Source organism: Lolium rigidum, chromosome 6 (assembly GCF_022539505.1).
Source record: "Lolium rigidum isolate FL_2022 chromosome 6, APGP_CSIRO_Lrig_0.1, whole genome shotgun sequence".
Taxonomy (NCBI): domain Eukaryota; kingdom Viridiplantae; phylum Streptophyta; class Magnoliopsida; order Poales; family Poaceae; genus Lolium; species Lolium rigidum.
In genome coordinates this window covers 40486212-40502419 of record NC_061513.1, presented here as the reverse complement: position 1 = coordinate 40502419, position 16208 = coordinate 40486212, and the positions used below count along the sequence as shown (strand labels likewise).

General features: G+C 52.7%; 1 protein-coding gene and 2 pseudogenes across 1 annotated transcript; 1 reads left to right on the top strand and 2 right to left on the bottom strand.

The window, feature by feature from the left end:
- Nucleotides 1-2327: 2327 nt before the first annotated feature.
- LOC124662508 lies at nucleotides 2328-4903 on the top strand (annotated as a pseudogene).
- Nucleotides 4904-5242: 339 nt separating this feature from the next.
- LOC124662507 lies at nucleotides 5243-7452 on the bottom strand (annotated as a pseudogene).
- On the bottom strand, nucleotides 7399-10817 carry LOC124665080 (probable glucuronosyltransferase Os01g0926400). The gene is made up of 4 exons (XM_047202483.1): nucleotides 10721-10817; nucleotides 8560-8948; nucleotides 8196-8437; nucleotides 7399-8087 (listed from the first exon to the last, which is right to left on the bottom strand). Exons 1-4 carry the CDS (start codon nucleotides 10815-10817, stop codon nucleotides 7571-7573), a joined length of 1245 nt encoding a protein of 414 aa, XP_047058439.1. The 3' UTR covers nucleotides 7399-7570.
- Between the last annotated feature and the right edge of the window lie 5391 nt (nucleotides 10818-16208).

The window sequence follows — 16208 nt, the reverse complement described above, 5'->3', positions numbered from 1 at the left end:
TGGGAATCACATACGGTCGTATTTCTTGTCTGAACTTTCCACGAGTAAGTTTCCGGTAAGTTTATGTGCCTGATTTTATTCTAAAAGTTTCTGTAACATGTCTAAATACGGTTATTCGCAATGGGACGAAAGCTGGGTTCATGAGTAGCCGTGACCATCCAAGTATTGTCCACTCTAGTGCCTAGACATGCATCGATTCGGAGAGAATAAGCTGTCAAGCTGAGGGAACAATGGTGGGTTGGTGGCTTTTGTGATCAGTGGTGGTTGACGATGTTAAGCAGCCGCTAAAGCTTGTCCCATCTCCATTCCTGCCGCGAAAAGGTACTCCTAACAAAAGAGAAGCAGGATAACATTAACATGATAGTAATTCGTGCGTAGATGCACTTCGGTCCCTGTCATTCCTCGTATTGACGACATTGGGCCGTGCCGTCGCCGTCAGGGACCTAGAGCGTAGTGCTGATGCAAGGAGAGGGAAATGATAAGCAAGTGCCCCGCCCCTTGGACGCAGGAAAAGTCCAACAAGCAGCAGCGTTCTTAAAAAAATTAAGAAAAAAAAACAGCAGCAGCCTGGCCCCCTCGTCGGGTTGGTATTCTATCAGGTGCGTCGCACCTAGCCGCCGATACACAGGTGACACTGTGAGTCTGTGACGGACGGAGGGTGGCGGCTACTGGAGCCACCCGTGCATTCTTTCGTGAGGTACCTCGGCACCTACCGTTGCTCAATGTTCAATGGCGCATTTCTTGCCATGAACGCGAGAGATCTGAACGCATTTCTACTTACTCATTAGTACGCGGCTAGTTTTAGTCCTTGGTTGACCTAACTTTAAACTGGTTTACATTTCCTTCTTCCGGAAATAGGTGTCTCAGATTTTTTAGCTAGATTCGAATGTACCAAGACGCATTTTAATGTGAAATCCAAGGAGTAAGAAATATTTATTTGTATGGAGCAAGACGGAGAAAATATGTAATTTGTATGGAGCAAGAAATAAAGATATGTAATTGCATAATGTGCAATTTTTTATATGCACAAATCACGATGGAAATCTAACAGCTATAGAGTCAATCTATAATTAACTTAATTCTTGATCGACCTAGAACTAGCGTAAGGGTCTCGAGAAATTCAATTCGGCACATGGGAGCATATGCTCCTACCACCGGAAGAAACATTTTGAAATATTAAAAAAATTCGAACAAAAAATTTCTCGCTTACGTATCGATATTTTACGTGCGCACATCAAGTTTTGTGAAAAACCGACATTTTTTGTGACTTGTGTGAAAAAGACAAACAAAAAGTCTCATACACAAGCTTTTTTTACAGCAAAATTTGTCTTTTTTACTGATGACACTCTAAATGTCGGTTTTCTATGAAATCACTTTGTGAACCTGTAGAATTTAGAGATGTACCCACTAAATTTTATGTTCGAATTTTTTAATATTTGAAAGTGTATTTGAAACGAAGTTTAAAAACCGGGAGCATATGCTCCCGGGTGCCAAAACACCACTCCCAAGGGTCTCACCATACTCTATCTATGTCAATACTGCTAACACTATTAGAAAAACAAACAAAGTTTTGGAAATCCACTTTTGATCTTGGGTGCATATGCTCCTGCCACTTGGAAAAGCATTTTACAATATCAAAAGAAATCCAAACAAAAAAAATTCGTGTGTACACTTCACCATTCTATGTGCTCATGCCAAGTTTCACGAAAAAACATTTTTTTGTCCCGTGTAAAAAAGAATAAGGAAATGCCTCATAAATAGGTTTTTCTAGCACCGATTTTTGTCTTTTTGCCACACTACAAATAAACTGTTGGTTTTTCGTGAAACGAATTTACGAGCACATAGAACATCGAGATGTACGCGTGACATTTTCTGTTGGATTTTTTTGACATTTTTAAGTACGTTTAAAACTCATTCCAAAAACCAGGTGGGTGCAAAAATGTCTTGTCCACAAAGTATGATTAGGTTGTCACAAGTTCTTTGTCAAGAGATAATGGTGATTGGTTTTAGAGAGAGACTTAGATGATTAGTGTTTCCGTGCTTGTTTATTTTGATCTATGTTTATGTTCATCGGTGATGGTTGCTGGTCATTCAGGGCCTAAATACAACGACTTTCCCTATGCCTGCTACAATAAAATGTACTACGAGATTCATTGAGGGGCGAGGAAGGCGGCACGCTTTCGGTTTGTTTGAATGCTTGTAGTCGCCACTAGGTTGTCGAAGAACATGTTTGTAATTGCTATTACCTTTAGGCTTTCTATACTGTGGAAGGTTATGAATAGATTGGTGAACTTAAAAGAAACACGATTCAAAAAAGGAGTTTCACAATGAAATACAGGAGGGGAACAAACAAAAACCCAAGGGCCAAGGGCCTGAAACTTGACCCCAACCCAATGGCCAGTTGCCCGTTTGGCCATCGCGGCGAGCGCCCACACCAGACGGCGACGCTAGCTGCAACGCAAAGTCCACCCACCCTGGCTCCCAGTGATGCGCTTGTGTTGGTCAACATCGTCGCGGCGGCCTCTCTCAAATCAGAGGGGCGGGCGGCTTTGACTTGACGAAGCAGCAGCTCGTCGTGCCTCAAGTTAGCCACCCCTACTGACAGCCCGAAAGATCACAGCGAATGTGTACCTCGTCAGGTTGTTCAGACTTCAGAGATCACGGTTCCTGTTACTTTTACCTTTCCTTCCCTGTCAGCGGGAACTGTCAGCATCCTCCTGAAAATTCCGTGACGACGAATTTCAGTTCTTGGTACACGTACGCGTCGGAACTATTCTTTCTTTTTTGAGGTAATTGCACCACAAGTACAAGAACTTGCACTCTATGTGCATTTTCATACAAAATCTTGCAAAACGTGCTCAGGTGGTACAAGAACTTGTCTTGGATGTGCATCATTGGTACAAGTGGTGTCTGAAGCTGCCACGCGTCCCTGGTCCACCGTTAAAACGTTTTTGCAGAGAAGTCCTTATTGAATTCGAGATTTGAGGGACAGATTGAGGGGACAGAACAAGAGGGAGTGGAGGAGATGGCTGTTCAGGAGGTCCTCGTCCCCGTCCCCTTCGCCGGCGGCTCCTCCGGCGCCGGAGCAGCAGCAGCAGCAATCTGCAACGGCGAGGTCCGCGCCGGTCCCTTCGGTGACGGATGAGCAGCGCCACGCCATCGCGCTCGCCGTGGCGACCGTGGCCACGGCGCAGGCGGCCGCCAAGGTGGTCCGCCTCACCCGCCCTTCATCCAGCTTCGTGCGCGAGCACTACGCCGTCGTCGTCGTGCAGACCGCCTTCCAAGGATACCTGGTACGTAGGACACCAGCAATGGTCGCGCCGCACTTGCCACGGTAGGTTTGACGCTAATGGGTGGTTGTGTGTTTTCTTTCGACCGCAGGCGAGGCGCGCGCTGCGCGCTCTCAAGGGGCTGGTGAAGCTGCGGGCGCTGGTGCGCGGCCACAACGTGCGGAAGCAGGCCAACATGACGCTGCGCTGCATGCAGCGCTGGTGCGCGTCCAGGCGCGGGAGCGCGACCAGCGGATGCGCCTCTCGCAGGACTCCTCTCCGCCACCGGCGCTGCCGCCTACGGCAGCAGCAAGTCCTCATACAGCGTCGACACATCCACCTTCTGGGACTCCAGGTACACCCACGAATACGCCGAGCGACGCTCCGTGGTCCGTCTCCGTTTGCAACTCAACCAACCAACATCGCATCTCAAGTACTACAATCTTGTGTTTCCGTAAATGTTTGATTGATGGTGATGTATTGGGTTGGTTTGCAGGAGCGGTCGAGGGACGGCAGCAGCTTCGCCGCTGACGACTGGGATGATCGGCCGCGGACGATTGAGGAGATCCAGGCCATGCTGCAGACCAGGAAAGACGCGCTCTCAAGTGTGAGAGCGCTCTCCTAGCCTTCTCCCATCAAGTAATAATGTGTTTGGTGATTGCATTTGCAGTGCCGAGATTACAGTATGTTCGATCTTACTGATTGGTTGCTGCCGTGTTTTCATTCACAAGATTTGGAGGAACCCTGCCCAGTCCGCGGAGGAAGAGATGGATGTCGACGGGCAGCCGCGCTGGGCGGAGAGGTGGATGGCGTCACGGGCATCCTTCGACACCAACAGGAGCAGCTCCCGAACCACGGCCGCCGCCGCCGCGCTAGGACGCGCATCCACGGACCACCGCAACCAGGTCAAGACGCTGGAGATCGACACCGGCCGCCCCTTCTCCTACTCCACGCCTCGGCGTCGAGCACCGCCGTCGCAGCACGGAGCGGCTCGCCGATGCACCGGGCGCAGCACCACCACCACTCCGCGGGGATGCCGTCGCCGGGAAGGCACGCCCGCCGATCCAGGTCCGCTCCGCGAGCCCGCGCGTGGAACGCGGCGGCGCCGGCGCCGGCGGGGGCAGCTATACCCCGAGCCTCCACTCCCAGCGCCACGCGTCCTCCGGCTCGGCGAGTGCCGAACTACATGGCGGCCACGGAGTCGGCCAAGGCGCGCATCCGCTCCCGGAGCGCGCCGCGGTAGCGCCCCGCGACCCCGGAGCGCGACCGGCCGCGGACCGGGAGCGCCAAGAGCGGCTATCGTTCCCCGTCCCGCCGGACACGTACGGCGGCGGCGGGTACGCGCGAGCCTTCGGAGCCCGAGCTTCAAGAGCGCGATGGGGCGGTTCACCTCCGAGCAGCGCTCCACCGTGTCGTGCTTGTCGTGCGCGGAGAGCATAGGCGGGGAGCTGATCTCCCCGTCGTCCACCACCGACCTCCGCCGCCGGCTTCGGCCGGGCCGGCGGCGGCGAGGTGTTCGTTGTAATGCATGCGTGCCCTTGCTCTGCTATTTTTCTTTTTCTATCGTAATCTATTTTTTTGCTGTGCCTTTTCGTGTGATTCTGTGCGGTGGGTCTGGAGGATCAGGGCGTTAGTTGGGTCGTTAGTTGGGGCGAGGACCTCTTCGCAATTATCCTGTTTCTTCAATACTGCAATGAAAACTCTCCTCTCCCCCTGGAAACTGCCACGTGTCGCCACCATATTGAATTGAGGTTATTGCACCATAAGTACAAGAACTTGCACTCTATGTGCAGTTTCATACAAAATCTTGCAAAGTGTGTTCTACTCATACAAGAACTTGTCCTGGACGTGCACAACTCATACAATTCAATATGGTGGCGACACGTGGCAGTTTCCGGGGAGAGGAGAGTTTTCATTGCGTATTGAAGAAACAGGATAATTGCGAAGAGGTCCTCGCCCAACTAACGACCCAACTAACGCCCTGATCCTCCAGACCCACCGCACAGAATCACACGAAAAGGCACAGCAAAAAAATAGATTACGATAGAAAAAGAAAAATAGCAGAGCAAGGGCACGCATGCATTACAACGAACACCTCGCCGCCGCCGGCCCGGCCGCGAGCCGAGCCGGCGGAGGTCGGTGGTGGACGACGGGGAGATCAGCTCCCCGCCTATGCTCTCCGCGCACGACAAGCACGACACGGTGGAGCGCTGCTCGGAGGTGAACCGCCCCATCGCGCTCTTGAAGCTCGGGCTCCGAAGGCTCGCGCGTACCCGCCGCCGCCGTACGTGTCCAGCGGGACGGGGAACGATAGCCGCTTCTTGGCGCTCCCGGTCTGCGGTCGGCCGCGCTCCGGGGTCGCGGGCGCTACCGCGGCGCGCTCCGGGAGCGGATGCGCGCCTTGGCCGACTCCGTGGCCGCCATGTAGTTCGGCACTGCCGAGCCGGAGGACGCGTGGCGCTGGGAGTGGAGGCTCGGGGTATAGCTGCCCCCGCCGGCGCCGGCGCCGCCGCGTTCCACGCGCGGCTCGCGGAGCGGACCTGGATCGGCGGGCGTGCCTTCCCCGGCGACGGCATCCCCGCGGAGTGGTGGTGGTGCTGCGCCCGGTGCATCGGCGAGCCGCTCCCGTGCTGCGACGGCGGTGCCCGACGCCGAGGCGTGGAGTAGGAGAAGGGGCGGCCGGTGTCGATCTCCAGCGTCTTGACCTGGTTGCGGTGGTCCGTGGATGCGCGTCCCAGCGCGGCGGCGGCGGCCGTGGTTCGGGAGCTGCTCCTGTTGGTGTCGAAGGATGCCCGTGACGCCATCCACCTCTCCGCCCAGCGCGGCTGCCCGTCGACATCCATCTCTTCCTCCGCGGACTGGGCAGGGTTCCTCCAAATCTTGTGAATGAAAACACGGCAGCAACCAATCAGTAAGATCGAACATACTGTAATCTCGGCACTGCAAATGCAATCACCAAACACATTATTACTTGATGGGAGAAGGCTAGGAGAGCGCTCTCTCACACTTGAGAGCGCGTCTTTCCTGGTCTGCAGCATGGCCTGGATCTCCTCAATCGTCCGCGGCCGATCATCCCAGTCGTCAGCGGCGAAGCTGCTGCCGTCCCTCGACCGCTCCTGCAAACCAACCCAATACATCACCATCAATCAAACATTTACGGAAACACAAGATTGTAGTACTTGAGATGCGATGTTGGTTGGTTGAGTTGCAAACGGAGACGGACCACGGAGCGTCGCTCGGCGTATTCGTGGGTGTACCTGGAGTCCCAGAAGGTGGATGTGTCGACGCTGTATGAGGACTTGCTGCTGCCGTAGGCGGCAGCGCCGGTGGCGGAGAGGAGTCCTGCGAGAGGCGCATCCGCTGGTCGCGCTCCCGCGCCTGGACGCGCACCAGCGCTGCATGCAGCGCAGCGTCATGTTGGCCTGCTTCCGCACGTTGTGGCCGCGCACCAGCGCCCGCAGCTTCACCAGCCCCTTGAGAGCGCGCAGCGCGCGCCTCGCCTGCGGTCGAAAGAAAACACACAACCACCCATTAGCGTCAAACCTACCGTGGCAAGTGCGGCGCGACCATTGCTGGTGTCCTACGTACCAGGTATCCTTGGAAGGCGGTCTGCACGACGACGACGGCGTAGTGCTCGCGCACGAAGCTGGATGAAGGGCGGGTGAGGCGGACCACCTTGGCGGCCGCCTGCGCCGTGGCCACGGTCGCCACGGCGAGCGCGATGGCGTGGCGCTGCTCATCCGTCACCGAAGGGACCGGCGCGGACCTCGCCGTTGCAGATTGCTGCTGCTGCTGCTCCGGCGCCGGAGGAGCCGCCGGCGAAGGGGACGGGGACGAGGACCTCCTGAACAGCCATCTCCTCCACTCCCTCTTGTTCTGTCCCCTCAATCTGTCCCCTCAAATCTCGAATTCAATAAGGACTTCTCTGCAAAAACGTTTTAACGGTGGACCAGGGACGCGTGGCAGCTTCAGACACCACTTGTACCAATGATGCACATCCAAGACAAGTTCTTGTACCACCTGAGCACGTTTTGCAAGATTTTGTATGAAAATGCACATAGAGTGCAAGTTCTTGTACTTGTGGTGCAATTACCTCCTAAATTAAATCACATCGCAAACCATCGACACGTACAAACGTCACGCTGGGCTGCTTCTCTATCTCTGCTGGCTGCTGCTGCTGCATACACGCAAAAAAAGAAAGAAAGAAAGAACGAACGAAACGGGACAAAAAAGAAAGAACAACAAGTGTGGTCTGAAGAAAAACTGAAATGTACAGGCGCGATCTACATACACAGGACTCACTACCAGGGCTTGAGGTCGCTCTCCTGGCCGGCGTTCCAGTCGAGCACCTTCTCCCCGGGCTGCAGGAACGCGCCCTTCCCGTGGGGCAGCTTGCGCGCCAGCCCGTTGAGCACCTGGTCGAAGGCGTCCCCGGCCCTCGCCGCCGGCTGGTGGAACAGCACCGCCTGCTTCATGGCCGGGCTGGCCAGCAGCCGCTGCTTCCGGACCACGTCCTCCGGCGGCACCGACGCCAGGATGGAGTCGAGGCGCGGCACGTCCGCCTCGGGGACGAACACGCTGATCTGCTCCCAGGGGATGGCGTCCGCGAACGGGAGCACGATGTCGTCGGCGATGATCACCGGGATGCACCCGAACACCACGGCTTCCACCAGCCGCGGGCTCCACGGCGCCCACCCCAGCGGGCACAGGCAGAAGATGGCGCGCTGCATGTCCTCGTAGTACGTCGACGGGTGCTCCGTCGACATGTCGAACAAAGGGTTGTCCTTGAAGTTCTCCCACACCGACGCGCGAGCGCCCCTGCATTTTTTATCATCGTTAAGCTTCGTTTTCTTTACATGTTCCGTCGTTCCATTCGCATACGCAACTGCATCGACACTGATCAACATGGTAGCATTGCTTTGTTACCTCGCGTAGTAGCCGCCCTCGGGGTCGTTGCCCATGTCGTAGAAGAGGCCGCGGAAGTAGGCGAAGATGGACCGAGGTGTGCCGGGGGAGATGAGGTGAGCCTGCATCTTCTGCGGGTTGGCGTAGGGAGGGATGATGATGGAGCCACTCTGCATGCACGGATGGTTCCTCTGCCCAAACGTCTGAACCAGCGTCGCACGCCGAAGCACCGGCAGGATCCCCCTCTGAATCGCAGTCTCCTCCTGAATTAGGAACAAACAGGTTTTCGGTATGTTTAAACACAAAATTCAGTTTTGCTTGCTCTGATGATCTTGCATTGCAGTTGCCCGTTGATGAAATCCACTAGTGCTGAATATAAGCTTACCTGATAGTGGAAGCATGCCCCGAAGTCATGAGGAGCAAGGAAGAAGTGATCTGCCCCTTCAGTTCTGTTCCAGTACGGCCACGTCGCCGCAATGTACTGCACGGCGCTCCTCATGATCCGAGGCGCCCTGTACGGCAGCGGGAACCCCTGCTGCGTCAGGTCGCATGTCACGTACACCGGGGTGTAGAACCAGTCCGCCTCCTCGGGGTTGAGGGTCCGCACCGCGCTCCCAAGCAGGAACTGGTGCATGAAGATCTCCGCCGCGAACATGTGGTACAGGCAACGGCCATCCTTTTCCAGCAGGTAATGGTTGTACTTCCTCGGCATCTCGTAGACAAAGACCTTGATCTTCCCCACCGGGTTGTCTTGAAGCACATTGCCGGCGTTCCCTGAAACCATTCATCATGTTTCGGAATTAAATTGCCGTCATGCGCAATCAGTTGGTTCGGTTCATTTTTTCTCGAACTAGCATCAAAATGTGCATCATTTTTTCTTGTAATGAAAGAAAAACTTAACAGGACACATACCAAACAGAACCACGGCAAAGCTTAGCCTAGGCGGAAAGAAACCAAAATCAGCGCTAACCTACAAACCAAGCAAAAAAAGAAAATATCCTAAGCTAAGCAATCAGACAATTTATTCATGTCTTGAAATGTGCACTTGACAAATGGAATCTTGACAGAACTACTTTCAGTATTCAGTACCATGTACGTACAATTTAGTTCGGAGGGAACCAGCTGAATCTTTGTGCATACCAAATAACCACTTTCTGAAGAGAATATAGTTGGTGTAAAATGACTGATGAGTTGTTCATCCACAAAAAAGGTTCAACAACTACAATATATATCTGCCCAAACAGAGCTAAAGTAGAAACCAAGAGAAAAGAAGAAAATGTCCTAAGCTAAACAATCAGACAATTCATCCACGTCTTGAAATCAATGGAACCATGACAGAACTAGTTTCAGCATTCAGAACCATGTACATACAATTCAATTCGGAGGGAACCGGGTGGACATATGCACACCAAATCACTACTTATGAAGAGAATATATAGTTGGTGAAAATGACTGATTAGTTGTTCATCCACAAAAAGAGTTCAACAACTACAATATAGTATATACCTGCCCACATGGTACACAAACAAAATCAATCCCTGTCAACCAGTACCCACTTCAATGATAACAAGCTAAATTTACCCCCCTTTTCAATAACCAATTTGGTGGTTAGCATGTCAGGTTCAGCGGAAGAAAAAAAACAGGCAAGGGAATCCGTGATGTTATGATATCCATCAGCTAGCGGAGTGAGTGAGTGGACGACCAGTGCTGGATTTAGCTCGCTTTACGAATCATTTCCATATCTCGTACGTTCTCACTGAAATGCATCGGTTGGAGGAAATTGTAAAGGGTAGGTACAGCACTGCCGTAGTGCTCATTGCAAGAAATGCTAATAATGGCACCCATTTCCTGAATAAGTGAAGCGGGAGCACGGCCGAGGAGTTGCCGTAAAGAAGACGATGTAGAAAGGGGAAACTGGGAAAGAGATCCCACATTCAGGACGCTCGTCTACGAGTAAACTGCGATCACCGTGTCTCGAAGTGTCTGATCCAATGCAATGTACTAATTCACGGGAAACTGCGGAATTCAGCATCCACCTACCACCAACGGCTGGGAATTGGTTATTACTGGCGGTACTTGGTTGCCGGTACAGTGTGTTGATTACAGTGGGCGTCAGTCAGGTACCGGGCAGTCGGGCACATGGTGGATCGCAGGTAGCTCGCCGGCGCAATGCAGGTGGCACGCATGACCGATCCCGGCGAGCGAGCGAGCGACAGGCTGCTGCGGTTGCACGGGAGTGGCTGGAACCGGGGGCGCCGGAGGAATGCAGATGCGGCGGAGCAGGAATTGGATGTAAGCGCCGGTAGGTGTTGTGGACGGCACGATGTAGCAGGGTTGGCACTCGATTTTGGTAGTACAAATTGAGCGATTGGCGGCGGCATTGCTGTCTGCGGCGGCGGAGCAGGCGAAATCTGAATCTCGGCGGGGTCAATTGCGATTTGGTCAGGCTGACAGTCTTTGTGGGGGCGTCGTTGGCTCTGACGGCGGAATTCAGGACCCGGGAGGAGGAGGAAGGCAGAGGAGCTAGGGGGAGATGGAGCGCGCACCTGAGATCGTGGCGTGCTTGAGCTGCGGCGGCGCTGCCGCGGAGCAGGCGACGACGGCGAGGAGCAGAACCGCCGCCGCCGCGGCTGTCGCCCCCATTGGCGTTGCAGAGGAAGCCGTGTTCCGCTACAGCTGGCAGTCAGGCACCGACGCTAGCTAGCTCTTTGGAAGCTTGCGCGAATTAAGGCCCCCCGCGCTGGCACCGCCGCCGGAGCAGCCGTAGACGCGATTTCGAGCGGGAATTGAGGTGGTTCTTGCTGCTTGGCTGCTATCAGCAGCGGCCGCTGTTGCTTGTCGAAACGCGCGCGCGGGCGGCAGTGGGAGTCGTCCCTGTCGGCGTAGGTGCTGGTGGACTGTCCCTCTCACTCGCTGAAAGCCGGGAAGGCTCTGTAACGATGGAGCGGGGTGACGACGGGAGGGGAGATAAAAAAAAAAGACAAGGGGATCGGCGGAGGAGGAGGAGGAGCGGTGCGGCCGTGGTGAAACGACGAGGCGAGGGGCGAGTGGGTCAAGGTGGTGAAGAGCAGTGGGAAATATACAACTCTGGCGCTGGTGCTCGGAAACGAAGACTTGAACAACGCACACAGCGAATGACCACGGGAGTCTCGAGTCTAGAGGGAGCGTTTGGCGTGAGACGGAATCAACCGACACCGTCGGTCTAATTACCACTGCGTCTTGCTTTTCCTCAAGCGCAAAACAATCCTTTTCCCTCCTCTCCCGTGAACTGATTGATCATGGATGTGATGCGGCTTGCCCTTTTCAGTTTTATATAAACTTGTTTCCTCCAGCATGTGGTGATGCCAACCACGTTGTGCCGTCGTGCTGCTGCTAGTACGACCATCAGAGCCTAATTAATTAAGGAAAGTGGCATGGATTGTTAGAGGGAGTCACGAGACTGCATGCGGAATCATTCATCCCCTTGTGGTTTTGGTTGCTAATTAACTGCTGCTCTCTCTTGATCACGGATCCACGCAGGCAGGCAGGTGCGTGAGGTTGGAGCTGGAGCTGGAAAGGCAGGCGTAAAGGAAGGTGGGTTGAAAATATATTGGAAAAGAGGAAAGCATGTGTCTGTGTGTGTGTGCCGTGCCGTGCCGGTAGGTACCAGTGGTTGGGTTGCCGCTCGCTTAAAGAAATCTAATCATCATGTGACGCTGATGGTGACGTGCCTCTGATGCGCAGCCAGCCGATGCAGGGAGAAGCCCAGCCCGATCGATAGAGCAGGAATCTCAAACCAGGTTGCGGCATCACCGCATGCTGTCCACCTGGCTCCTCGCAGTCGCACGAGTGCCACCGGTCACAACGTCCACCGATCGATCGTTCGGGATGTGTCGTGTGTCGGTCCATGCATGCATGCAGTGGTACAAGCGGTACGATGCAAGTCTGTGTGCAAGCTCGGACCGTGCAGCGGCTTTTTCTGTACCGCTCCGTTTGGCCGCGGCGCATTTCGGTACCACCACCACCACAACTCGAAGCAACAGTCTACTCCGGTCGCCAGCCAGGCGAACGCGTAGGAGTAAAATGCACGGCTGTGCCCAACGCCTCCCGGTACATCTATGTACTTCTTGCTTGCAAATGTGCCCTTCTACAACGAATCGTGTACGCTGCACGCATAACTCACTGGCATAGTACTATCACGTAGTAGGGCACCAATAGCCGTTTACACGAACACGACCATGCAATATGGCTAAGGCGAGACTCTTCGGGCACGATTGGTAGGCCACACAACCTTCAAAAATGTTTTGGGAAGCAAAAATGTAAACGATTGGACAGTTGGCTTCCTCCGCATCGTGGTATTCACATGCACGCGCGGAGAAGGAGGCGACTGCGTTAGTTCGTGACACGGGCCATAAATCCCCCTCACCCACTCCCTTCCTCCAAACTCTCGTCGGTGGCTCATCTGTCAGCGGTGACGCGGAGACCGACGACAGAGGTTGTCTCCCATCACCGCTTATCTCCCGCCTCTGCTGCTTCGACATAGACCGTGCATCGTCGTCTCCAAGCAAGAACACCTTCACCACCTCTACTTCAACCTTCGGCGGCTTGGAAATGGCGGCAAGGCTTCCAAACTCCTTCATCACATCTCTTTTTACCGTAGATATGGCCATATATGGTGTGCAGACGCGCGGTCGATGACATACAGAGCAGAAATTCTAGGGTTAGGGTTCCATCGGATTACTATTCTTGGTGTGATTACATGTGTGTACTGTTCCTCTTGTTTGTAATGTTATACATACACTACTAGGAAAAAGCTATTAGTCGCGCACCAATTTTGGTTATCAGTGGCGCACCATGGTGCACCACTATTTTACAAGCATGACATTCCTAAGTGCTAGTAGTGGCGCACCATTTGGTCTGACATGGTGCGCCACTGGTAGTTGAGGCTGGTGCAACACTGGTACTGCACTACATGCGCCACAAATATTTTTGAAACTGCATCTGGATCTAGCAACATTTTTTGCTTGTTTTATTTCTCACTTTTGCTTATTTTTGTTCTCTTTTTGTTTCCGAAGAGGAGGGAGGTGCCGGTGGCTGGAAGGAGGGAGGGAGGAGGAGAAGAGTCAGCTACCGGAGAAGGGGGTGAAGAGGCCAGAAATGAGGGATGGAGGAGGAGAAGAGTCAGCTACCGGAGAAGGAGGTGAAGAGGCCAGAAATGAGGGATGGAGGAGGAGAAGAGTCAGCTACCGGAGAAGGAGGTGAAGAGGCCAGAGAGGAGGAGGTGAAGAGGCTGGAGAGGAGGCAGCGGTGGAGGAGAGGAGGGAGATGGAGGAGGAGGAGAGGAGGGATATGGAGGAGGAGGAGATGAGGGAGATGGAGGAGGAAGGAAGGAGGAGAGGAGGCGGAAGAGGAGGTAGGGCGCTGGAGAGAAAGGAGGAAGGAAGGAGGAGATAGGTGCACCGGAAAGGAGGGTGAGGAGAGGATGAAGATGTTGGAGGAGAAAAAGGAGGAGTAGGGGAGGAGAGAAATGAGGAGTAAGAGGAGAAGAGGATGGAGTAGAGGAGAAGGAGGAGAGGATGGAGTAGATGAGAAGGAGGGGAGGAGGTGGATAAGAGGGTAGTGGGAATAGGTGCCGGCATATTTGAATTTTGAAGGAGGGAAACATAGGAGTGTATGTGGGGTGGGTCCATTTCTTAGGTCAATGATTAATCAGATATTCAAGGGATGGTGCAACCGAATCTCGAGTTGTTTCCATAGAGTAGTGTATGTGTTTTCTCTTCATTCACTTGCTCCGTCTCTGAGAATGCTCTGTTTAATTATGAGGCCTTTTTTGATTTGGTGTTTGAGGCCAATGATGTAAATGTGGCCCAGAGCAAGGGATGGAGTTAATGAAACATGTACATTCTACTAATAGTGATGGTTAGCAATGTACTATGTTCACTAACCAAATTCCCGCGATTTGCGTGTCCGATGATAGTATGAGGCTCTAAAACTTATGAATGACCAATAATTTAAACGAGTAGCACAACATTATATAACAATTTCTTGCAATACCTAGGGACGTGCAATAACATATTGGCATATAATTCTTCTTGGTCTTGCATGATATTTCTTAGCTTTTATATGCTACCTTGTATGAGGCTGCCAACTTTTATCCAAAAAATGAGGCTGCCAACTTACAAATGTTCAATATATTGGTTGACTGCTTAAATTGTTAATAACATGATCTGTATCTACCTTGTGTTCTGTCCACAAAAAGTTCTTGTGCATCATGCTTGGTATATTCAGTTTCATCTCGATGGCTATATGAGGCACATTGTATATTTGTTTATTCTTTTATCGTTTAGATGAGCCAATAATTATAATTTGGCCACATATTGGTGTTAGAATGATCTTATCAAACCTTACCATTACCATACCGGGTGCGACCGATCCAAGCGAAAGGCCTATAAAGCCCATGACGCAATAAGCAACCGACGTCCAAGAACCTGGGGTGCAACAGAAGTGCAAGCCCATAATAGGATAGTCAAACATTATGTTTGTTAACAGAACAAACATAATTAAATTCATGATAAACAACCTTAAGATGACAACTCGAACCATCTACTCCTCGTCCATCGTGGCAATGGCTAGATCGTGCTCGGTGCATTTGACAACCACCTCTGCGCACGAGTAGTCAAAGACTTGAAGATGGTCACTCTATACACATTAGGTGTTGCTACATCGGTACATCCGATGCATGATGACCCTCCCGTCCACATCCTCGAGCCTCACCATCTAGTTACATCTGATTTTTTTTTCAAGGTGATGCTCTTCATGATGGTAGCTCCTTCTTGAAGGCATTACGGATGGGGAGCGTATCCAAACGGATGCTGATGGCACCTTCATGAAATAGGTTGGAGATGCTTCCTTATGGAAGTGGTTGATCTCCATAGCCCCCTTGGACTCTTGGAGGAGTTGCCCTCTCCATCAACCTAGGAAGAGCTTTCATTGCCAAGTTTGAGCTTTTTGGCAGAGTACTGCAAAAATGATGCCTCCTTCGACGAACGTGAGAAAGAGAGTGATGGCGCTTGAACAAACCAACGCATTGTCATGTGCTCCTTGCGGTTTCATCAACCGGCTCCACCGAAAAAGTCGCCATGCAGACTCAGTTGTATATTTCCTTGTCCTCAAATAGGAAAGAGTAATGCTACAACTACATGATTATTTTTACAGTCCTGTTGCGGTCAGAAACCCACCGGCGGGCAGCGACGGGCAACACCGTAGAGCCGGGAATCTCCCAGGACTGCGGCTGGCCCTGGTCCCTCCGAGCGACGGCCCGCAAAGCCTTCTGCGCACACGTCCGATGCTTTGGTGCAAGGGCGTGCCACCTGACCTATACCCGGTCGGGAAGGTGTTGGATGATGCCTCGCTTAGTTTCTGCATGGCATACACGTAAACGTTAAATACGAGCCTCGATCGGCTCTCAGGTTGTCCTGTGAATCGGCTCAAAGAGCCGATCCACCCATGATACGTACGAGGTGTACGATCAGATGGTGGTCCTGCTTGATCAAGAGAAAGCTAAAGCGATCTACTACGATTTGGGGTTTTCACCGCACAATCGGAACGTCCTACTCGTGATTGGGCCTCGCGCTCGCGTACGGTGATCGTAAGCCGATCCTAGACAGGGCCTAAAAACCAACACGAGGTTGATCCCGGAACATCCTGTCTAGGGCTAGCAAACTACACCCTACACGCCGCTGGATCCTCCAACCCTTTGTAAGGCCTAACAATGCGAGATATTAAACTAATCCTTGAAGAACAAGGAGCAATCATAACGGATCGGATCTACTAAACAATGATCAAGCGGGTGCCGCCCTTACACCCGTGACGGGCGTAAGGGCGGCTAGATGCCTAAGGGTTGCACGACGATAGCATATGATACGAAGAACAATGCTAACCCTAAAACATCTATGATAACTACGTTGCTCGCCATCAAAAAGGCTTCGATACGAGCAACGCATGGAAGACGAATAAACATGTCTTGCCAAGATCGCAAGATGCGATCTAGGCAGC

Coding starts and splice junctions, on each gene's coding strand:
- LOC124665080 (XM_047202483.1), bottom strand. CDS start 10,817: ATGGGGGCGACAGCCGCGGCGGCGGCGGTTCTGCTCCTCGCCGTCGTC. Junction 8,949..10,720: donor CAAGCACGCCACGATCTCAG/GTGCGCGCTCCA, acceptor GAATGGTTTCAG/GGAACGCCGGCAATGTGCTT. Junction 8,088..8,195: donor GAGGGCGGCTACTACGCGAG/GTAACAAAGCAA, acceptor TAAAAAATGCAG/GGGCGCTCGCGCGTCGGTGT.